Below are 25,378 nucleotides of genomic sequence, written 5' to 3'. Positions count from 1 at the left end.
TTGTTAGTGTTCTCATTTCTTATATTGATTAGTTGGAAGATAAAAGAGAATGTTTAATTAAAAAAAAGATGAAGAGGGTAGTTTCGATATTTTTGATATTGGTTGTTTTGCTAATGTTCATATTTCTTATATCAATATTTGAAAGATCAAAGAGAAGATATAGTTGAAAAAATAATATATGATTGAATACTTTTGATTTGTGTATATAATAATAATGATTATAAAATAGTATAAATGGTTGTGCGAAAATTTTAAATGAAACAAATTGTCATTTTTATGCCTTAAAATTTGGCAATGGTTAAGAAATATTATTTCTTTGGTAGTTAAATTTTTTCTAAAAAAAGTATAGTTATATATATATATATATATATATATTATTTTGTAGTTGTTTCTTTCTTTCTTTTGTTAACTTTACTTGTTTACTTAAATAATAATATCACAAAAAAATAAATTAGAATACATTTTTATTAAGAGGGTAGTTTTGATTTTTTTAATATTGATTTTTTGTTAGTGTTCTCATTTCTTATATTGATTAGTTGGAAGATAAAAGAGAATGTTTAATTAAAAAAAAGATGAAGAGGGTAGTTTCGATATTTTTGATATTGGTTGTTTTGCTAATGTTCATATTTCTTATATCAATATTTGAAAGATCAAAGAGAAGATATAGTTGAAAAAATAATATATGATTGAATACTTTTGATTTGTGTATATAATAATAATGATTATAAAATAGTATAAATGGTTGTGCGAAAATTTTAAATGAAACAAATTGTCATTTTTATGCCTTAAAATTTGGCAATGGTTAAGAAATATTATTTCTTTGGTAGTTAAATTTTTTCTAAAAAAAGTATAGTTATATATATATATATATATATATATTATTTTGTAGTTGTTTCTTTCTTTCTTTTGTTAAATTTACTTGTTTACTCAAATAATAATATCACAAAAAATTAAATTAGAATACATTTTTATTTTTTGAATATATAGTTGTTTCTTTTATTGGTTTTTAAGGGAGTTACTTTTTTGATAAGATAATTCTTTTTTTCTTATTAAGGTATATATATATTTTTTTGTAAAAAAAATGTAGTTATATATCATTTTTGGTAGTTATTATTAAAATTATTTGTTTATTTACAAATAATAATCTGACAACAAATTAAATGAGAATAAACTTATATTTTTTATAACTCTTTATTTTCTTATATTAATAGTAGATTATTATTATTATTATTATTATTATTATTATTATTATTATTATTTCTTTCTAAATCTAATTATTTTTAAATGCAAAGTAATTATTTAACTAAAACTATTATTATTATTTGTTTAATATATTAATAATTTTACTTATTTTATTCCGTTTGTTTTACGTAAAAAAGGATATTACGTTCTTATTATACCAAAAAAATAATGTTACATTTTCGTTGAATTCATTATTATTTTTTAGTTTCTGTAAAATCAAATCATTTGTGTTGGTACATGATACTAATATAACTAGTTTGGTAGAAAAAAAAAAGATAGATAATAAAGCGTACGTGTGAAACATGAAAAAATAAGTTGCTATTATTCATTCTTTTGATTTGCGAAGATTCTAAAAAGTAGTCAACCTTATATTTATAACTCTTCTCTAATTCTTTAATGTGCTTAAACTAAAAAAAAATGTTGTATTTTTCTTCTATATCTCTCCACATATTTATCTTTATCTCTCATAAATTATCTCTACCAATTACAATTTAAGAGTGTAATTGATATTAAAAAAAATAGCAAAAGATAAAGATAAGAGATTATTTGAAGAGAAAAATAGATTAAAACTAGAAAATTTTTGAAGTATTGTTTAAAACAAAAGAATAGAAGAAAAAGAAATGTGTGTTAAATTTTGAAAGAATAAAAATATCTTGAAACTTATTTAATTTATTTTAGGTTAGTTAATTAATTAATTTATTTTGAAAGGCTATTTGATTTAAATAAATAAATCATTTGAGAGTATTTGTTAAATATGTGTTGATTCATTAAATTATCAGTATAGATGCAGATTATTATGAATAATACTTTGAATATGCCCATATATTAATATATATAGAAAAACGAAAGCAAACCAGTGAATAAATAAAGAAAAAATGAAGGAAAAGTTGTAAAAAGAATACATAACAGTGTCTTCATTAACTTTATTTGCAATGAGCGAAGAAATGAAAAGGTACTGTACCCGTCAAATTAAACTCTTCTATTTCTTCAAATAAACAACAGGCGAACTTTAATATTTCTTTCTCTTTCTACTCTTTCTATATCGCGTAAATCTCTACTCAATTTCACTTAAATTAAATATACCCAGATTTATATTTTTCCGCTAATAATAACCACCAGATTCACATTCACAACTCTCTCCCGATATATAAAATCACACCTTCCTCACTTTTTCTCTCCCTCCCCGCGACTACGTAACTGCGGGGTTTTTCCTACGATTCCTCCAACATTTTCCTTCTAAAAGAAAAAAAATATCGATCTCGTCTTTCTCTACCGCTGATTCCTCGATTTTATGATTCTCTCGCTTTTGATTTTGATAAGCTTTATAGATAGTTAGGGTTTCGAATTTCGATAGAGATAATCATCGCGATAGATTGAGATTTTTCGTTAGGGTTTTGGTTTTCTTTTGTGATTTGCGATGGGGAGTGTTGATGGAGACAATAATAGGAAGTTTAAGTTGAACTTTACTGCCGATGGAGCAACGAAGCTGAGGGAGAGTGTGACGGAGAAGCTTAAGGAATTCATGGGGGAATACACTGATGACACTCTTGTGGTACGATTCTAAACGTTACCGTTAAGGATTGAATGCTGTGAATTTCTCGATTATTGAATCGGTTAATGTGAATAAGGTTTAGGGTTGATTGCATTGTTGCGGTTATTGAAGGTTTGCTATGATGAACTAATCGTCATTATCTGTTGAAGTGTAAATGTTCTGGGATAAGAGTTGTATTGGGGAAGAGGAGTTATGTTGAAATTCGTTGTTCTTATATATTGTGGTTAGCACGGTTAGGGTTTTCTTCAAGTTGTGGGATTGAGTATATAAATGTGAAGTGGAGTGGTATTCAGATAAATGTATGGGTTTATTTTTTAAAGATAAAAGAGGACTTGTATAGTCAGCCATGGCGCTATAGATTTTTTAGCAACAGCCATAGACAATTTGTAAAGGGATTCCCGTTATAGCTTGGCAGCGCCATAGGCTGCATTGTGTGTTTACATGGCTGAGTTTTAGCTTTCTGCTATCGGCAACTTTGACCATTATTGTAAATTAGACCAGTTTATAATGGTCAATGTTGTTGGTGGACCGTGGAAGGCCAAAAATCAGCCATGTAAACACGCATTGTGGTCTATGGCGCTGGCTGAAGTTCTATGAGATTTCAGTATTGTGTAGTTATTTTTTAAATGCTGTTATATAGTGGGCGTATGTGACAATATGCTGAGTTCTCATTGGATTTCAGTGTAAAACTAATTTTACACTTATAGTACACTTATTAAACTTTTTTTTTGAATAAATAAAAAGTGAAAGACATTTGTGACATTAGCACTGAAGGCTGTCATGTGCAGTTTTTGAAAATGTGTTGCTGGTATAATGCATGCTACATGCTTTCAATATGTTTGGCCTTATGGCTCTGCCTGGTTGATAGTTGGATGGAACCTTGATGCAGATATTTTTGTGGCTTGTGCACAGTACATTTGTTTGGTAATTCTGTATGCATAATATATGCATATTGTATAAGCAGAATGAGTTTCTCGCAGTTATGCTGCATAAAACATGCGACATTAAACTTAATGCAAACATATGATACACATCACCATTTTGAAAAATTATAGATAACTCTACCGTAAGATATATTTGTCTTTGACATAGATTCACGGGAAAATACAGATAGAAAGATTTTGTGGACAAACAGATTTTGTTTCGGGGAATAAAACTTGTGGATAAACCAAGATTGTTTCGGGGAATACCAAAAAGCAGATCAAATGGGAAGACGGCAGAGAATGACCACACCCTAATAAATTTAAGAAACCATTTTGATGTTCATCTGAATCAATTTAATGAAAACCGGTTTTTGATACAGTCAAATGGTGCTGTTTGATTCATTTAGCAAACTCTTCCTAGCAAGTTATTTCTTCGTTGTAGTTGTTGTTGTATTGATGTCTTGAAGTCAGTTACAGACTCGTATTATCTTGAGTTGAAAGTCTTAGCTTTTTTTATGTCTTCATAATTTCCTCGATATCTGGAAGCCATTAATGTTGTTATTTTGGTTGTTGTTGTGCTTGTATATGTTAGTTACTTGAGGTTATATCTTGTTTCTCTGTTTTTTATCACTAAATATGTTGTATTTGGAGGAATTTTCCTGTGAGTATAGGCAATGTCTATAAGATATTAATTAATTATTAGGATGAGTTGACTTTGAGTATATATACAAATGAATTTGACCTTATATGCTCTGACAGGAATATGTTATCGTGTTATTGAGGAATGGTAAGACCAAAGAACAAGCAAGGAATGAGCTGAATGTTTTTTTAGGGGACGACAGTGATTCTTTTGTATCCTGGTAATTCCAATTTTGTCTCACTTTGATGGATATTTTTTAGGTTAATTTAATTGTAAGAATGTAGTATTCAAACTAAAATTCTATGTGCTGATTTATATGTATATCTTGTTAACAGGTTGTGGGATCATCTACATTTGAATTTAGCTTTGTATGTAAAAGCTGAAAAACTGCAGGATGAAGCTCCGAAAAGAAAGCTTATATCTGAAATTCAAGCTGGGGGTGATAGCTTTCAGCATTCAAATTCACAGTTAGAAAGAGGAAATTCTAATAAGTTTTCTAGAAGTCAGCATAACAAAGATTGGAAAAGTTTGGTGAGGGGAGAAACTGAAGCACATACTATTACAAGCTCTGAGGTTGACAATGCTCATTTAGAGGAAAAAATACGACCACAAGTCAATCGTGGTCCAAGGTCACTATCTCCTAAACCTCCAGTTCAGAGGAAAAGGAGCCGGGCTGATGAACAACAGAGGACAAAGGTTTGAACTGCTGCAATATTTGCCTGCCCTGATGTAATTTATACACATTTATTCAACTTAAGTTCTTTTAATGAAGATTCAACACAAATCAAGCACATCATGCTTGTTAGTATAATTGACGAGTTTATACAATTTAAGAGTGGAGCTATGGTTGATTTAACTATTTTATCTCTTATTAACAACACTTGTCTTGCATTTTGGTCAATTGATTAGATTAGTGAAATTTGTCAAACAGAAATGCATCAATTGCATTAGTCGTAGCCCTTGTACTTTATTTGTGTCCACATAGATGGATTCTATTCTCTCTTTCCATCACTATTTAACTAAGTAAAAAAAAAAGTTATCCTTATGCAAGTAAAACCACTTAATTTTCTGTCTGCCAGATTTCCTCTTTGTTTGTGTATTGTTTTTCAATAAAATGAAAAAGTACTTAATGATCCATTGCTTTCAAATATCTAATTGGGTAATTTCAACAGAGGGATGTTGCCTCACAAGTAAAAATTGCTGCTCCTCGACGGCTGCTTCAATTTGCAGTTCGAGATGCAGTGGGTACTTCAAGAACATCTACATCAGTGGAGCCTTCCTTAAAACGTCTCCGTTCTGTAGTTTCTACATCCTCTGCTGATTCATCTTTGGTTGAACATCATCAGCATGTGCAGCCCACTTGCCGGTTGCCAAATGCAATGGCTACAGTGATTAAGGCTGTGGCGGAAGCTGCAGAGGATGTGAAGTCCAAATCCTCAGGAAGTGTATTTGATAGACTTGGTTGTGGTATGGATTCGTCAGCTGATAACATCCAACTTGATTATCAACATCAGGAACAAAACCAATCACTGTATCTTCAAAGAACTGATTATGATGGGCAATATGTGGAAAATACAGCTATGATGGAACATGAAACTGATTTTTGTTCTGATTCAAATTCAGATAATGATGAGTGTCATGATGTAAATGTCATAGGTCGTGGGGTGACTGGAACTTCTCTGATCAGCTCCTCTATTGGATACAGGGGCAGTGATTCACAAATGATGCAGTATAGTGTTGCAAAAAATACTGATGATAGTTTGCGTCTAAAACATAACCGAGAACTGGAGCAACCTGCTGCTGCACTTAACACTTCTGCTAATATAGTGAATGTTTCTCGTAATGTAAATACTTGGAAGCCAGCACAATATCAGGAACCAAGGGAGATTATAGAATTAGATGGGCATCAAGTTTTAGACAGTGAAACTAGAGATCCCAGATCTAACATGCAACTGGTGAAGGAGAATGCCAATGCTCAGAAAATTAGTTACAGAAATGTAAGATGTTCATTTGTGCCTTCATTCTGAGATACTTGTTTTCTGTTTAAAATTAGTGTACAATATATTTCCCCTTTGAAATGTAGATCTTTCTCAACCTAGCCCCTTAATCTTTTCTTTTTATCACTTAACCACTTAAATTGAGAATGGAGGTGTAGATTTTTGTTTAATACCCGGTTGTTTAGTTATTGATTATTTTCATTGGTGTTATGACATATGATAGGTAAACCCTGCTTCTGGTGTTCAGAAAGACTCTAGCATGGCACACTGTAAGTTTTAAATCTTCAGTAGTGGAAATTCTTGTTTCTGAGACACATGCAAATTATATTTTTGGCTGGTTAAATAATTTTTTAATGGTGAAGGGTCTGTTGTGGAGTTAAACATTTTGTTGTACAGCGTATCTATCTTTAATATTGTAATATTGTAATATTGTAATATTGTAATTTACCACTTGAAGATTTCGAGCATTTATCAGGTGTAGAATTGATTACATCTTGTGCATTCTCAGATTCTAATGTTGCTGGTTGTCCTTCAGAAGATGTTGATTCCAGAACCATTTTTGTTAGCAATGTAATAACTCTTTCTCCTCTGTTCTTGGTGTGGGTGAGGGGATACCTCAAAGATGAGTATTGGGTTGGATTTGTTTGATTTCTGAAGTTTTATTATATTGGTTATCACAGGTTCATTTTGCTGCTACCAAAGATGGTCTGTCTCGGCATTTTAATAAATTTGGGGAAGTGTTGAAAGTGATTATTGTTACTGATGCTGCAACTGGGCTGCCAAAAGGGTAAGGTGTTTCAATAGTTTGTGTTGCTCATTATATATTCAGCACATTCTGTTTGCAACTTTATATTAAATCGTGTTTACTTGAGCAGGGTAGCCTACGTTGAGTTCATGCTAAAAGAAGCAGCCGATAATGCACTATCTCTAGATGGCACTTCTTTCATGTCACGAATCCTCAAGGTATTGATCTCAGCTTGGAATAAACATTAGTTCACAAACATATTCTATTATTACTTTTGTTGTTACACAACTTTGGAACATGAACTACCTGAAAAACAAACACACTTAGTTATCTAGAGGTTTTCCCCTCCAATTTTCTTGCTTTTCTTTAAACCTTTTTCATTTTAGAGGTTGTCAATTTCTATAGTCCCCATTTAATGGAGGCCCTTACTCTTAGTTGGTCATATGGAATAATTAGTTCAAATAGTTGTAGGGTAGGATACTGAGATGTCACTGACTCACTGTGAATATATATAGGAAGAATACATAGGGATGGCAATAAGATTAGATGGGTTCTGGAAAAATGTTCCGCACTCAGTGTTCTTACCATTCAAAATGGGTTTGGGTCTAGATATGGTAATTATTCACAAGAAATATTGCAGGTGTCGGTACTACTGAACCAAATCCTACCTAAGTCTGCACAATGCACAATATATATTTTATACTATATTGTCAATCCCAGATAGCTGAGCAAAGCCGTCGACCCCAAAACTAGGGTTTTGGGATTTGAGATGGCTTCTATTTGATATATTTAAGCAATATTATTATACAATTTAACTATACTAATAAATACATAATTGTTGAAAAATGAAACAAATTACCCAATATTCATATTACATAATTAGAAATAAAAGTCACAAATCTTGAACCAAAATACTTGTATAGACCAAAAGAATTCCAGAAAACAAACAAGAGCTTAAAGTAACTAAACTTTGGTACCTCTGTAGTCAATAGTGGCAGTGGCTGCTGTAATCACAGCAGTGCGTAGCGCATTAAAAAGGAGCAGATTAGTGTAGCTGCTGTAGCCTTGTGCGTGGCAGCAAAATTAGGGAGGATGGCGGAGAAATAGTGAAGAAGGGAGAAGACATAAAGGCCTCATTTTATCACAAAAAGACTGAAAGACCCTCAATTTTTATTGCCAAAAGATTAAAAGGCTCTCACTTTTATCACAAAAAGATGGAAAGGACCCTATTTTTTGCGAGAAGGCAAAAGAGCCCTTATGGTTTATTCTTTTTGAACCAATTAGGGTCTTCCTTCTGCGATCTCTTCTCACTTCTCGTTCACGATCTTCCGTCTCTTCCGCTTACTTTGATCTTCCTCTCCTTTTGCAACTTTTGCTGTTGTGCAACTTTGGCGTTGTTATGGATGACTATGGCGTGATCTTCACTTTCCTATTCTCTATGCCACCAAACCTTTTGTATAGCAGCCATACTGCTACGCCCTTCACCACAATAGCATTTTGGGGGTCATCCGCTATGCTATTTGACTCTGTCATTGAATGCATAGATTAGAACTCAAGTGGGCTTAAATCTAGACGGAGGCAACGACTAGAACATACCTAGGATCTATGTTGTCAATCCCGGCGAGATCTCGCTATCCCAATGCAGTGGAGGGGTTGTCTGCAACGCCACCGATCGAGAAAACGCTATCATCACGACCCATTATCCCTGCCCCAAACTGTTATCGGACCCCTCTAAGGGCATTTTAAATAACACAAGTTTTTATTTTATTTTTCATTAAGGGTATCTAGGTCAATTTGCACCCACTTGAGCCCTAATTTTTTATTATTATAAATCCATGAAGGGGTTGTTTTAGCATCAAGAAAAAGAAAACGTTTTTGTTTTCCCTTTGTTTCGTTCTTGCTATGTTGTTTTCGTTCTTTTCTTGCTCCAATCAACATCGTTATGTTCTTGCTCTGATGTTTTTCATTCTTTTTGTGATTGTTTTGTTGATTACGATTACTATTAGAACTTGATTATGATGTTGGATTTTGGTTATTAAATATGTTTACCCCTTTAATTGTGTTTCTGGCTATTTTTTTTAGTATTTATGTATACTTTGTATTTTATGTTTAGTTTATATACTGTTTTTCGCCTTTGCAATAGCGTTCATCCTGCTATCCCATTTTGATGGTTCGGCGCTCTGCGCCGCTATCTGAGGTTGAAAACATAGCCTAGGATGGAGGGAGGGGCTGAAACAGAGGTTGAGACCTAGATAGAGGTTGGAATAAAGCCTTTATGGATGGAAGAGATAAGAGGCTAAGATTGAGGCTGAGAAAGATAGAGATTGGAACAATAACAACTTACTAAGATGGGGTCTGTGGCGACGCGACTCACAACAACTGTTGGCTCAAAATTCGAAGTAGAGAGGGGAGGGTTAAGGAGAAGAAAAAGGAAAGTAAAGAAGATGAAGGAATAATTTCATATCCTAGAAAGAATAAATTTTAGGGTTTTATTTTGCACAAAAAACCCTAAAATACACCCGCAACACAATTACCTGCCGTTAACGTAGCTGCGACAACCTTGACTCTATTTGTGCAGCCTTGTTGTTGGTGGAGGTTTCTACCCACTGCTCTGTGATGTGACGACCACAATAGCTTATCTGGCCAACTAATGATAACATAGATTTTGTTATTAGAATGTTTCATATTTTTTAGTGATATTTTAATTATGTTTTATGATGTCTTGTCTTTAAGAATTAGAAAGTTGAATAATTTTTTTCAAATGAGTTTAAAGACAGGCTGGGGTTAGTGCATGTAGAAATTCCTATCGTCCTATTCAGTGTTGTCAAATAGCCTCTATAGCGGCGTTATATTGCTATAGCATAGCATAATTTGACCAAATAGCGATTACTATGTGATTCGCTATTTAGTGCAAGTATCGTGAAATAGCCGCTATTGTGGCGAATATAGCATAGCAGAATTTTAGCAAACTGCTATTTTCTGGGATTTGCAATTGACAACATTGGTCCTATTGCGAGTAGTCCCTACCAATGTGGTCAAACTCGATATCCCACCAAAGATTGTTTGGATATGGAAAGATCGTAAATCGTGGGATCGTAACAAGATCGTAAGATCCCACAAAAGAGATAAAATTAAATAATAAAACTATAAATATATATTAAATAAGTTATATGAAAATATTTATTTTAAGTTACATGAAAATATATTTATTTGTAAGTAATTTATACTGTAATTGAATAAATAAAGTAATTTATACTATATATATAAATAATTTTCTTTTCTTGTTTCCTTTTTTATTTATTAATACAGGTTATATTAGTTTTTAAGTATTTATGAGTTCAAATTAGATTAGTTTTTAACTATTAATGAGTTCAATTTATTTACCAATACATGTTATATTATTTTGGTTTAATTACAGTTTTGGTCCCTTTATTTTCACCAATTCATGAAATTAGTCCCCCTATTTTAAAATTCGACAGCTTTCATCCCTTCTTTAGATTTTTGAACTAAAAAATGATGATTTGATATATTTTAAATGATGTGGCATAAGATTTCATGATATAGAATCCTCTAGATTCGTTCATTATTCATATGTCATAAATTAAATTCCCAAAAGAAAAAATTTCCTAAGTTAAGTTTTTAGAGAGTTTTATGGCAATTTCATGGGTGTTAATTATTCTACATCATCGTATGATATACTAAAGTAGAGAGACCAATTTAGTTAAAAAATTAGAACAAGGAACCAAATTTATTCTAATTTTGAAGTATTTTGGGCAACACTCTATTTGGCCCATTTTGGTTTTATAACTGGCCCGTTACGAGACGAGTGTAGAAACCCTAAAATTGAAACTTCATCTTCTCCTACCACTGCCATACTGCATTTTTCAGCCTCATCTTTCATTTCTTCTTGTATCTTCTTTCTTCTCAGAAACTGAGGGCGGTGGATGGAAAACTGGGTCAGGAAATTTTTGCCGTGAACCGGGTCTAATGGGTAAAAAAGTTCACGAACACAAGAGAAAAGCATTGCTCCTACGATCTTGCGACCGCTCTGGCACGGTTGAGGGTGAACAACGCGTGAGATCGTACGATCTAGCGCCGGCCCTTTTGACGATCTTCCCACCTCTTCAGCACGGTTAAGGGTGAACAACTCATGAGATCGTACGATATCAAGATCTAGCTTGCGTTTGACAATCTTGGGCCGTACTAAAGTTATCGATGAGGAGACGTGTAAAATACAAGTATGAAAATGATACACAAGAGCGGGTACTCCTACAATGGTTTACACCACTGAATTTCTAAAGTTAATAAAAAGTTCCTTTCTAAAGGGGTGGAAGCCTCTATTTAAAGACTTTTGGTACATTAAGATAGGGATTAGGTCCTATATAACTAACTAACAGAAACACCAAAGCAGGTAAACCTATACCACTACTAACAATCTAGGAACACAACTACTAACAAACTCTTAATTATCCCTATTTGTATATCCTAACATTACACCCCTCTTCAAAACAACCTTGTCCTCAAGGTTGACATATACTTAAGTCTTGTTCAATGGTTTTCTTCCAGGATCCCATTGTTGAGGACTCAACTTCAGCTTTAGGCACTTTCATATTCCCTTTTTCTGCACTTTCCTGCCATAGATGCAAACCCACTGTGTTCTGAATTGCCCAACAAAGTATGGCCACTATTTAATGGCAGTCGGACCAATCTGGTTGTGTCGGATTTCTCGAACACGGGATTGGACAGACCAAAGGTGGTGGCAGAAGGCAAATGTTCGAGAAGCTTTTCAGCCACAATTTTGATGTGAGGAACAAGGAGACAATTTGAATCGAAGAGAACATTTGCTACATCAAGTATGGATTAACGGGGAAAGCACCGCAAAAAGAAAAATAGACGATACACAAGGACAAGAAAAGAGAAAATAACAATGCCATTGATGAACCTTGAGATGTGGCAACTCATTGCTGCTGTCCTTCAGGTATGGTGGTTTTGGTGGTGGTGGGGGAGCTACTATCAGCGAATAAGCCATCAGATCTAGTTCCTTCGTGGTTGGTTTCCCTATAACTGCGATCCCTGTTGTTTCTAATTGCACTTTCCAATCTGGCAACAGCACAAGACTTGCCGGAATCTTAATGGACACAGAACCAGTGCCTTTGCGCACGATGCAGTGGCTGCTTCCTTCTTCCTCTGCCACTGTTGTTTGTTTGTCGCTAAACATTATTTCTGGCCTATGGAGCCGCCATGGTGGGCATCCCTTCACGAATGATCTATTGCGTTCTTCAAAAAATATGCCATGCCATGGCCGCCATTTAACTTCATTGCTTCCTGTTATGCTTTCCCTACTCTTTGTCAGTTACGGGAAGAGCTTTGGGCTTTAAGGCTTTGTATTAATTAACCTAGCTAGATATATTAATTGTAGTAATGTGGTGTAACTGTTTGAATAAGACTCAACTACCATTGTCAACATGGTATTTTCGGGGTTCTCTACTAGGGTTGCTCTTCAACCTCTTCTTCAAGAGGTCATTCTTATCCTCCAACATCCTGACTAGAGGACATATGTTGTTCATGCCTATCGAGCGGCTAATTGTTGCCCGGACTTGGTTTCCAATTTAGGCCATTCATCTCCTTCCTTTGATTGGATTGTTCAAGATTCTGTTTTACCTGATTTAGGCATTTTATTAGAGCTGATAATGTTAGAGGCAGTAGATTGCCTCATTCTTTTGCTTAATTCCACTCCTTTTCTTATAAGAAAAAAATGCAGTTTTAGTAAAACAAATTGCAGTTAACTAATTTTTATTTAGTAAATTTAAATATTTTTGCTTAAAAATAAATACCGAAGAGAGTTCTACAAGTGCCCATAGGAAGCAATATTTGGCTGCTAAAGTGTGAACTTCCTCCAACGAAGAAGGGGGTTGAGTTTGCTAGATCCTAATAGTTTTGTCATAGTAGTTAGTTTTCAGTTATCTTGTTGCAGTTGGGTTTGCAAAAGGCCGAAAATTGTTTGTATTGTATTGTATGTCATTTAGTATCATGAAAATGCCGGCTTGATATGAAAATGCATGTGATAAAAAAAAAATGACGTGTACATGATTTTCTTATTTACATAAATTTTAAGATAAAGACCAGGTGGAGAACTTAATTGCTTGCATTTACTTATATCTATTACAGGTTGTAAAGAAAAGTGCTGCCAATCAAGAATTAGCTCCAACCACGACATGGCCACGCGTCATTAGGGGATCTCCATTTTCAACTGCCAGGTTTCCCAGACCTCCCTTTGCAAGAGGTATTCCTGGTTCATTTAGACCCCGACCCCCATTAAAACTGGGTGCAAGGAGCATGCAATGGAAGCGGGATGCTCAGGGTAGTCCAGCTGACAGTAGTTCGTCCGTGAATACCAGCAATATTGCCATGCCTGCTACTCGTGGTCTCACCTACATTAGAACACAATCTAAGTCAGATGGTTTGGGTACCACGTAATTCAATTATTGGGGGATTGTGGTAAATTAGTGTCACATCAGAGTTTCATATCTAATATAGCACAAAATTTAGTAAAAATATATTAATCTAAGGAGACACCTGGTTTAATTTCTGAATTTTTTTTCTGTACATGGAGGATATTTGAATATTTAGAGACTAAGTTGCCTATGTAGGTAGTAGGCTGCGTTTAATAAATTCCATATTTGGTCTAAGGTTGAAGCTACAGAAGAGGAGAACGTTGATTTTGTTGGATTGAAGGTGAGAAGAGTGTCATGGAGATATATGGGGGATTATCCACAGTTGATGTGGGTGGTTAGGGTGGATTATGGTCTTTTTTATTGCGGGAGAATCTGTTTCACTGCTTTTTGTTTTTGTAAGTGTTATTGGTGAAAGATTAATAAACAAAAAATGAAAAAGAAAAGTTGAGTTGAGTTTTATTGGACGGCTTCATTTACTTATTTTATTTTATTTGACTCAAGCTTCATTTACTTCATTGTTAATATAATCAATTATATTATTCTTTCTGTAATGTTACAGTTGTGTATTTGCTGCAACTGCTGATTTGTTAATGATTTGTAGCCAACTAGCAGTTAAGTTCTATTTCATGAACGGATTCAACGAAGTTTAGAATGAAATTTAGAGAATTGAAGAGAAAGAGAAGGACATGGGAGATACTAGAACACGTGCCAGTGCTATAGAGCTCAAAGGCAATATAAAAAAAAAAGGTACTTTTAAGCAACAAATAACCATAACAGAAGCTAAATTTAACCATAAATTGAAGCAAATTCCATTATAGATGCAAGCAAGTTGACATGTAAAGAAAGTTTCAAATTCAAATTCATCACAAGACACCATTCTCATCATCATACAATATCCATTGTTAAACAACCACATTTATAATTATCTATATATGTAAAAAACATTATCCAACAGTCTTAAAAGACTTATGAACATGAGTAAGGAGATCCTTATCTCTATTCCACTCAGGAGTAGGAGCATTAACAAAATGAGCATAAAGCTTATTATTAGCACAAGTAACAGAAATCAAACTATGAGTAGCAACACCATCAATCTCATAAACATAATAAACTTGACCCTTTTCATCTTTCACTTCTTCAGAACTCACTTTCTCAGCACTACCGATCAAATCCTGTAAATCCACATCAGAAAGTGCCAAGTTGTTCAAAACAGCATCTTTTGGTGCTAATTGACGAAACCCAGAAAGGAAAGTTAAATACTCTTTCTCTTTTCTCTTCTTTGGGTTATAGAATTCACTATCTGTTCCATTTGTACCCTTTTCAACTTTTGAAATTAAACGTTCTTTCCATCCTTCTGGAACGTCGTAGATATATTCAGCTGAGTCTTTTTTGTTTGAGTTTCCGCCATAGCCGCCGTAGTTTGCGGCGCTTGCGGCGGTGCCGTAGTAGAGATTGTAGGTGGAGGATTCTGCTGCTAATGAAGGTGATGATGTGAGGATTGTGGCTATGGCTGCTGCGGCAGTTAAGGTTGTGGTTAGAGGTTGTTGGTGTTTGAAAGAGAGATGAGGTTTGGATGGTGGTTTTGGTGCGGTGGTTGTTGTGGTGGTGGTGGTGGTGGTTGAGGAGGAGAAAATGGGTGGTGGTGATGAGAAAATGGTGGCCATTTTTGTGGTGTTCTTTTTTTTTGGGGATATGTAATGTTTTGTTAAGATTTGTTGTCCATTGATGTGTGGATTTTTTTTCTTATCTAGAGTTTGGCTTATGTGGATGCTCCTGATATAGTAATGACTCGGTATTTGGATATCGATGTGTAAAATAACCACTAAATCATCGTTTTATATCATGAAAATGTAAATACAAATGAATATGAGATTTTAAATATATTAAACTGTTTTTCTAAATTGTTTAAATTAGTTGTCAACTATTTTAAAGACTTTTTTTTTCTTAAAAACTTAGAGAACATTTTAATTAATGTTAGACAACTTAGGAGAGTATTTAAGATCCCATATTAACTTAAATTTCTAATTTCAAAACTTAAAAGAAAGATAGTTTACTTTGAAAAATAACCATTCTATGTGTGGGGCAACTCTTCTGTGATTATTTAAACAGAAAAATAAAAAAATAATAAAAAAATAAAATAAAAATTGAAGAACAAAATAAAATAAAAACAAAGTCACTCTTTCATAGAAAACTCTTGTTGTCATTGATCTTGCAAAATTACTATTATCCCTCTCCCACTCTTTGCCTCACGACTCTCACTTTTGTGTCTATCTACCTGTCACAAAATTACTATTATCCATCGATGACGATGTACACGACACAAAACTCGTTGTCGCACATAACCTCACTATCATACAAAATTGTTGTGGATTAAGGTGTGCCCTATCTATTATTAAACTTGATGATTTAGTTTGAGTTCATGTTTCCTAATCAAGAGTAATTCCTTTTCTATAGTTAAATGTTAGTAAATTAGTAACTAAGTTAGTTTGTTTGAATTTGAACAGGAGAACTCCTTCTTATAACTCCTTCAACATTCTATAGTCCATCAATCCAACTACCTAAGTGGGACCAAAAGTAATTCATTTGAAATCTTAATTTTATAATTTTGCATTGAAGGGTTTACTTTCTTTTTCTACATGTGGATATTGTTCTGATTAATATATATTTGAATGTCAACCAATTTTGCGTCTAATTTTACATATTGCATTGTTGGCTTTCCATGTTTGTGGCATTGCGTCAACCATTGAGTTGGCAAAAGCTTAAATTGATCAATTATTTATGATGTACAAAGAAGAGGTACATGTGATGCTTACAAGTAAAAAGATTTGTCAAAAAAGAAAGAAGTAATATTTTAGTAATTGAGAATTTTTTTTTTTTGGTACAATGAAAAACATTCTTAATAATTGTATACAAAACATTCTTAGAGTTTTTACTTTCAGATCATATTAAAGAGATTCATTGTATCTTAGTTCCCATCTAGATTGTTTTGGGTATGGCCTACATTTCATTCATTAAGTCCAATGTGAAATTTTGAGTTGCAGTTTTGTACATTATCATATAGGATATATGTTCATCTAACCACTCTATTTTGTTTTTTGACATTTTATCAAATTCTTGTTTCCAATAACGTATTTGGGTTGAGAAAGCAAAAACAGAAGACAAATGATCATTCATCTAACGTAGAGCCTGAATTTTCTCTTTAGGTTGTGCATTATTAATGTTTTGGCTTAAAATTTTATCTTTTGAAACTAACAAGGCCATCTTCATGTTCCGTCATGGCCTCCAAAATTTTTACCCAACTCTCTTAGATGTTTTAAACACCCCCTAACAAAAATGAGAAGAATCATAGTCTTTTTCAAACGAATAATTGATTCTTCAATTTTCTATTGTATTATTTCAATTATGAAAAATTAGGTATACCATACTTATTTGGACCCTATAAACATAAATATCTAATATGAGACAATATCATTTTGGAGGAAGTGTATGAAAATTTGGTTAATGTCTGTTGTGAACCATAACTATGGAAATTGGTATATATGACATTTCCCAAAATATAATTTTTGACTTATAGTTTCATTAATTACCAAAATATGTTTGTCATTTCACACTTATAACTTTTTTCATATATCTAATTGTAAAGTTCTCTTACAATAGACAATATTTCGACACATATAAAAATTAGGTTTGTATAGATTAGGAGTGTGATTGTTACAATTTTTTTTAAATAATCTATTTCTTAAGTAAAATAACCACTTTTAAAAATTTGAAACTGTTTGCTACTTTTAGTGACTTCTCAAAAAATTATTTTTTATAACTAATTATTTTATAAAAATGAAGTAATTTTCACTATGATAGACAACCACAAGACAACTTCTCATTTTATTAAAAACCACTAAGAGAGTCGTTGAATTTTCTCCATTAAAATCATTGACTTGATTATTGGAGTCAGATGGCGTGTTTATTGAATAATCAGAGTCAAAGGTAGATGCAAAGTTGTGTGACTTAGAATTAGTGGCATGGGAAACTTCACCTTTGTGTCTTTATCAAAGTTATTTCAACTTCAGAAGCAACACTTTGGAACGTGTAATCTTCAACGTCATTGCAACTTCAGAGACAACATTTTAGAGCGTGTTGCAGTGATCAAATCCAGTAGAACATAAGCTTCAGAGGCAGACTTGAAAAGTGGCTTTAGACTTCAGAGGCATGCTGAAGTTACTGTTCAACATAGGCATGCTAAATACTGTTATTCAAAGCATGCATAAATATTGTTCATCAGAGCATGCAGAAATATTGTTCATCACAACATGTAGAAATATTGTTCATCAGAGCATGTAGAAAAACTTTTCATCAGGGCATGTAGAAATACTCTGAGTTTCCATAAGCACACTAAGTCTTTAGAGGCAGACATAGAAACACGCTATTAGACCCAATCTTCATACCTCAGTCATTATAGACAATCTTCATAACCTTTAGAGACAAATGCACGTTCTTTTCCAAAGTGTGTATTTTGTTAACTAATTTTATTTCGTTTCCTCTAACCTCTTTACTTCCTCTAGTGATATCCTTTGGTGGATATCCTCTGGTGGGTATCCTCTAGTCGCTTCCTCTAGTACCTTCCTATGATTTTCTTCTTCCATTTTTTTCACATTTAATGAAGCACTTTTGTTGTTCTCATAAATTACTTTTGTTAAAATCAAAACTCTAAGTGGAAAACTAACTTGGTTCCAATAGAGCAAATGTCTCAGTGTAATCAATACTTTCTTGTTGGCTATACCCTTGTGTAGCCAATTTGACCTTTTTACTAACAACTTCTCCTTTTTCATTTGATTTGTTCCTGTAACACCCCGATTTTCAAAGCGAGGGTGTATATTTTTTTTTCAAAAGAAATTAAACTAAAGCAGAGAAATAAATAAGGAAATGTCTTTGGATAAATAATTGAGTCATTATAATTTACAAGCAGCGGAAAAGTTTCTCCAAATATAAATCCAAAACATTTACACAACCACAAATGGTACATGGAACCCATTCAAATAAGATGTCAAACTGACAATATTAGTATAAGTACAGTTTTCCAAATTAAAAATACTCCAACCCAAAAAGAAGGACGTCTAGTCCCTATACATCAACCTAATCTGATCATCCTACAAAAAACTATACACCCTGAGTGATCTACGAATATTAAGTAAACAAGATATTAAGAGATTCCCCATTCTTAATACTCTTTTAACTTAAACGATTTCCGAAACGAATATTAAGTAAACAAGATATTAAGAGATTCCCCATTCTTAATACTCTTTTAACTTAAACGATTTCCGAAACGAATATTAAGTAAACAAGATATTAAGAGATTCCCCATTCTTAATACTCTTTTAACTTAAACGATTTCCGAAACGAATATTAAGTAAACAAGATATTAAGAGATTCCCCATTCTTAATACTCTTTTAACTTAAACGATTTCCGAAACGAATATTAAGTAAACAAGATATTAAGAGATTCCCCATTCTTAATACTCTTTTAACTTAAACGATTTCCGAAACGAATATTAAGTAAACAAGATATTAAGAGATTCCCCATTCTTAATACTCTTTTAACTTAAACGATTTCCGAAACGAATATTAAGTAAACAAGATATTAAGAGATTCCCCATTCTTAATACTCTTTTAACTTAAACGATTTCCGAAACGAATATTAAGTAAACAAGATATTAAGAGATTCCCCATTCTTAATACTCTTTTAACTTAAACGATTTCCGAAACGAATATTAAGTAAACAAGATATTAAGAGATTCCCCATTCTTAATACTCTTTTAACTTAAACGATTTCCGAAACGAATATTAAGTAAACAAGATATTAAGAGATTCCCCATTCTTAATACTCTTTTAACTTAAACGATTTCCGAAACGAATATTAAGTAAACAAGATATTAAGAGATTCCCCATTCTTAATACTCTTTTAACTTAAACGATTTCCGAAACGAATATTAAGTAAACAAGATATTAAGAGATTCCCCATTCTTAATACTCTTTTAACTTAAACGATTTCCGAAACGAATATTAAGTAAACAAGATATTAAGAGATTCCCCATTCTTAATACTCTTTTAACTTAAACGATTTCCGAAACGAATATTAAGTAAACAAGATATTAAGAGATTCCCCATTCTTAATACTCTTTTAACTTAAACGATTTCCGAAACGAATATTAAGTAAACAAGATATTAAGAGATTCCCCATTCTTAATACTCTTTTAACTTAAACGATTTCCGAAACGAATATTAAGTAAACAAGATATTAAGAGATTCCCCATTCTTAATACTCTTTTAACTTAAACGATTTCCGAAACGAATATTAAGTAAACAAGATATTAAGAGATTCCCCATTCTTAATACTCTTTTAACTTAAACGATTTCCGAAACGAATATTAAGTAAACAAGATATTAAGAGATTCCCCATTCTTAATACTCTTTTAACTTAAACGATTTCCGAAACGAATATTAAGTAAACAAGATATTAAGAGATTCCCCATTCTTAATACTCTTTTAACTTAAACGATTTCCGAAACGAATATTAAGTAAACAAGATATTAAGAGATTCCCCATTCTTAATACTCTTTTAACTTAAACGATTTCCGAAACGAATATTAAGTAAACAAGATATTAAGAGATTCCCCATTCTTAATACTCTTTTAACTTAAACGATTTCCGAAACGAATATTAAGTAAACAAGATATTAAGAGATTCCCCATTCTTAATACTCTTTTAACTTAAACGATTTCCGAAACGAATATTAAGTAAACAAGATATTAAGAGATTCCCCATTCTTAATACTCTTTTAACTTAAACGATTTCCGAAACGAATATTAAGTAAACAAGATATTAAGAGATTCCCCATTCTTAATACTCTTTTAACTTAAACGATTTCCGAAACGAATATTAAGTAAACAAGATATTAAGAGATTCCCCATTCTTAATACTCTTTTAACTTAAACGATTTCCGAAACGAATATTAAGTAAACAAGATATTAAGAGATTCCCCATTCTTAATACTCTTTTAACTTAAACGATTTCCGAAACGAATATTAAGTAAACAAGATATTAAGAGATTCCCCATTCTTAATACTCTTTTAACTTAAACGATTTCCGAAACGAATTTAAGTAAACAGAAATATTAAGAGATTCCCCATTCTTAATACTCTTTTAACTTAAACGATTTCAAAACGAATATTAAGTAAACAAGACATTAAGAGATTCCCCATTCTTAATACTCATTTAACTTAAACGATTTTCAAAACAAAACATTAAGTAAACCGAGATATCAAAAGATTCCCCATTTTTAATACTCGTTTAACTCTAATGGTTTTCAAATTCCACAGCAAAGCCAACTCAAACATATTATCAAATTCAATTCACAATCCACAACAAAACACATCAAGTTTCATCGGTATTAACTTAGAACACGTCAAATACGACGAACACAAATCAACATAACATAACACTCAAACACATCAAATTTCATTTACTCATAATCATACACAAATGAGTTAAGTTCATTTTCCACGAAACATCCATCAATATCGTCAAAACCTAACTCTAAGATTTTACCCACAGAATCTTAGATTCATTTTCCTTAAATCAATACATTCAACCCTAACAAATTCCTTTCCACACAACTACAGATAAGTCCCTAAATGCAAACTAAAAGTTTGGAAGGAGCCCTTACCTTAACGTTAGCGTTAACGTGCGTTTCCGGCACCGTGAGTAAAACCGGTAAAATCTCCGCTCGCAACGTTGCTTCCAAAGTTAGTCCACTAGCACCGTAGCGTGGTGGTGAGCAACTTTCCCTTCTATCCCTTCGCGAAATGAAGCTTAGATCTTGATGAAACGGGAAGGTTTGTGTTTGACGGTTTAGAAATCCCTAACACCGTTTTTCTTTGACGAGTAATTCTAAACGGCGTCAAAATATCTTTTTGATCATATAAACTCCAAAATATTATTAAATTTGGCTAAAAGCCTCCGAGCCAAAATCTGAAATACACAAAAATACATAAAGTATACTTTAAAATTATGGGTCTTACAGTTCCTGAATACCCACTTGGTTCCAATGAATCTCTTATCCTCTAGTCTAGGTACTAGATCCCAAAATGTCATTTCTTTTAAATTCCTTAAGCTCTTCTTGCATTGCATGTATCCAACCATTATCTGTTAGTACTTCAACGGTAGAAATAAGTTCAATTGAGGAGAGCAGACCAAACATAGATGTATCTTTCAGTGATGATCTGATCTTTAAAGGATCATTTGCATTGCCAATAATCAGAGTCTCTAGATGAGATGACTTGTACTTCCATCTAGTTTTAGCTTCTGAATTAACTTGATTAGTTTTGACTTGATTAGATTTATCTTCTGTGATTTTATCAAGTTTCTTTGTTTTTTTTTTATCTTCTCATTTGTTTGTGTCCTCTGACTTTCCCATTTCATATGGTTCCAGTAAACCTGCAATATCTTAACCTTGTTTTGACTTTTAAAAGTCAAGCTATTGGTCATCAAACTTAACATGTATTGACTCTTCCACTACGTGAGTCTCCATGTTGAGCACTTTATAAGCTTTGGATCGTTTAGAGTATCCAAGGAAGGTACACTTTTGTGAACAAGGGTCAAACTTGCCAATGTTATCTTTAGTATTTAAAACATGGCATACACAACCAAATTGATGAAAGTAAGAAATGTTGGGCTTTTTTATCTTTTGACAATTCATAAGGAGTCTTATTCAAAATAGATCCGATACATACTCTATTCTTTCGTACATCATAGTACAATTCTTTCTTTCCACAACACCATTCTACTGAGGTGTTCTAGGGGATGAGAAATCATGTATTATTATTATTATTATTATTATTATTATTATTATTATTATTATTATTATTATTATTATTATTATGATTATTATTATATCAGAAGTCCTAACGAAACGATTCGAGTTATTGCCTTTATTTACATTTTAGCAATTGTATTTGACCTGTGTGCGACAACCGATCAAATTGGCGACGTTGCTGGGGACAGATAATAATATTAACCATGTTTTCAGGCGACTGTCTCGAATTGCTACGACATTTCGCCAGAAAATAAATAAAAAAATCAAGGAATAGGAGTCCATATAAGTTTCTTATATGGAAACGATGGTCAAAATCCCAAATTCCTTCATTTAGAACTTTTTTTTTTTTGAATTTTTCATATTTTCCAAAAATTCCAAAAAACTGTGTTGCCTTTATTTGATTTTTAGAAATTTTTGGTGGTATTTTTATATTTTTTGGATTTTATTTGATGGGTTTTCTATTTTTCACTTCAATTTTAGCATTCGGGACATTGTTGGAATTTTCAGAATTGTTATTTTGCATTGCATTGTTATGATGATGCATGACTAGGGCTAGTTTTGTGAATCTTCATTCTCTTGAACCTGAAATAGATAGGACATTTCATTTATGTCGTAGACTTAATAGAGCTGCTAGTGTTAACGAGTTATAGTCAGATACTGAAATTAACAACTTGTGGCAAAATATGGCTGATGCGAATAATAAGACCTTATGACAACTTGCTGCACCTAATGTCAATTATAATGCATTATGTATCACATATCCTGAAGTTACTGTACCATTTGAACTTAAATCTGGTTTAATACACTTGCTTCCAAAGTTTAATGGTCTTGCAAGTGAGGATCCCCACAAACACTTGAAGGAATTCCATATTGTGTGTTCTACCATGAAGCCTCAAAGAGTCACAAAAGACCACATTAAGCTGAAAGCCTTCCCATCTTCACTCTAAGATGCTGCCAAAGACTGGTTATACTACCTTCAATCAGGTTCTGTTACAAGTTGGAATGATCTCAAGATATTGCTTCTAGAAAAATTCTTCCCTACCTCAAGAGCTGCTTCAATCAGAAAAGTAATATATGGCAGCAGGCAGATTGACATGGAATCATTACATGAGTATTGAGAGAGATTCAAGAAATTAGTGTCAAGTTGTCCTCATCACCAGATTTATGAACAATTGGTCATCCAATACTTTTATGAAGGCTTGCTACCTATGGATAGAAGCATTTTGGATGCTGCTAGTGGGGGAGCACTTGTCGATAAGACACAAGAAGCGACAAGAGCTTTGATTGAGAACATGTCCATTGATTCTCAGCAGTTTACAACTAGAAGCAATTCAACAGTGTTGACAAATGGTGTGAATGAAATTCAAGCTTTTTCCCACAAGAATTTAGAAGGAAAACTTGATGAGCTTACATCTTTAGTAAAAAAATTGGCAATAGGTAAAACCCAAGCAGTGGTCTGTGGTATTTTCACTTTTCCAGAGCATCCTTTAGATTCATGTCCTACATTGCAAGAAGATCCAATTGATGATGCTACTCAAGCATATGCAGCAAATATATACAATCCTCAAGCCAATGATTGTCTATCATCTAACAGGTACAATCCTGGTTGGAGAAACCATCCCAACCTGAGATGGGGGAATTCATCTGCACAACAGCAACCTAGGCAGTAACAGCAAAATATTCCTCAACAGCAAAACAATGCACCTTCATTGGAGGACCTTGTTAAACAGATGGTTGTCCAGAATCTCCAATTTCAACAACGAACAGATTACACCATTCAAAATTTGGAAACAAAGATTGGTCAGCTAGCCACTTCAATCAGTCAATTGCAGACTTAGGGTTCAAACCAATTTCCTGCACAGTTAGTAGTAAATCCAAATGCTCCCAATGTCAGTTCCATTACATTGAGGTCTGGGAAATGTGTTGAAATACTAAAGGTATCTGAAACTGTAGTGAAGGTTGTTGAGGATACTTTGATATCTGAAATTATTGATGTTGAGCAAAATATACCACTTCCTTTTCCTCAAAGGCAGTGAAGACTAAGAAAATGGATGAGGTAGATAGGGACAACGAGATCCTGGATACATTTAGGAAGGTGGAAGTGAACATTCCCTTCCTTGAAGCAATTAAACAGATTCCAAGACATGCAAAATTTCTAAAAGATTTATGCACACACAAGAGAAGTTTAAAAGGTAATGAAATAGTAAGCCTAGGGCGAAATGTTTCAGCTCTCATTCAGCCCATGCCTCAGAAATGCAAAGATCCAGGAACTTTTTCCATTCCATGTACCATAGGCAATAGTCAATTTGAAAATGCTATGTTAGATTTAGGAGCTTCCATTAATGTTATGCCTATATCTATTTTTAACTCTCTTGCTCTTGGACCTTTACAGAGTATAGGTGTTACCATTCAATTGGCGAACAGGAGCAATGCTCATCCTGTTGGACTTATGGAGGATGTACTTCTTCGAGTTAATGAATTGACATTTCCTGCAGATTTTTACATTCTGGACGTGGAGGGAGAGAATAAGTCCAACAGGGCGCCTATCATCTTAGGCAGACCATTCTTGAAAACTGCTAGAACAAAAATTGATGTGCATGCTGGAACTCTATCCATGGAATTTGGTGATAGCATTGTAAAATTTAACATCTTTGATGCTATGAAACACCTCGTGGAAGAACATTCTATTTTTCAAATTGAATTGCTTGCTGATTTGGTTGATGACACTTACCCCGATATGTTTGCTGCTGATTTTCCTTCATTGTCTGGTTTTGATGATATTTATACTTGTGAATTATGTACATATACTCAATTGTGCTATGTGTGTGCTGAGATCAAAGCTGCCTTGCAAGTTGATCATTGTGCTGATATTGATATTTCTACTAAAATAATTGATTTCGCAGACTTAGCTTCGACCACTGGTGTTGTACCTTCCATTGAACAACCACCGACTAT

At 33.1% G+C, this 25,378-nt stretch overlaps 2 protein-coding genes across 3 annotated transcripts; one reads left to right on the top strand and one right to left on the bottom strand.

Annotated features, from left to right (window-relative positions):
* Positions 1-2,227: 2,227 nt before the first annotated feature.
* Positions 2,228-14,013, top strand: LOC101504814 (uncharacterized). Of its 2 annotated transcripts, none has more exons than XM_012715679.3 (9): positions 2,228-2,794; positions 4,477-4,577; positions 4,693-5,053; positions 5,530-6,354; positions 6,578-6,623; positions 6,830-6,924; positions 7,035-7,141; positions 7,230-7,317; positions 13,268-14,013. In XM_012715679.3, the coding sequence occupies exons 1-9, from the start codon at positions 2,660-2,662 to the stop codon at positions 13,574-13,576; spliced, it is 2,067 nt and encodes a 688-aa protein (XP_012571133.1). In that variant the 5' UTR covers positions 2,228-2,659; the 3' UTR covers positions 13,577-14,013. The 2 variants fall into 2 exon arrangements, with proteins under 2 accessions (XP_012571133.1, XP_004499869.1); XM_004499812.4 differs by having other exon boundaries at positions 2,232-2,794; positions 6,863-6,924.
* A 370-nt stretch (positions 14,014-14,383) lies between these two features.
* On the bottom strand, positions 14,384-15,356 carry LOC101505127 (thylakoid lumenal 19 kDa protein, chloroplastic). Its single transcript, XM_004499813.4, has one exon. The coding sequence runs from the start codon at positions 15,216-15,218 to the stop codon at positions 14,499-14,501; it is 720 nt and encodes a 239-aa protein (XP_004499870.1). The 5' UTR covers positions 15,219-15,356; the 3' UTR covers positions 14,384-14,498.
* Between the last annotated feature and the right edge of the window lie 10,022 nt (positions 15,357-25,378).

The sequence above is a fragment of the Cicer arietinum genome, chromosome 5, assembly GCF_000331145.2.
Source record: "Cicer arietinum cultivar CDC Frontier isolate Library 1 chromosome 5, Cicar.CDCFrontier_v2.0, whole genome shotgun sequence".
In the NCBI taxonomy this organism is placed as follows: domain Eukaryota; kingdom Viridiplantae; phylum Streptophyta; class Magnoliopsida; order Fabales; family Fabaceae; genus Cicer; species Cicer arietinum.
Note: the sequence above shows the minus strand (reverse complement) of the source record. Positions and strands in the feature narration are given on the sequence as shown.

Coding starts and splice junctions, on each gene's coding strand:
- LOC101505127 (XM_004499813.4), bottom strand. CDS start 15,218: ATGGCCACCATTTTCTCATCACCACCACCCATTTTCTCCTCCTCAACC.
- LOC101504814 (XM_012715679.3), top strand. CDS start 2,660: ATGGGGAGTGTTGATGGAGACAATAATAGGAAGTTTAAGTTGAACTTT. Junction 6,925..7,034: donor GAACCATTTTTGTTAGCAAT/GTAATAACTCTT, acceptor TGGTTATCACAG/GTTCATTTTGCTGCTACCAA. Junction 7,142..7,229: donor GCAACTGGGCTGCCAAAAGG/GTAAGGTGTTTC, acceptor TTACTTGAGCAG/GGTAGCCTACGTTGAGTTCA.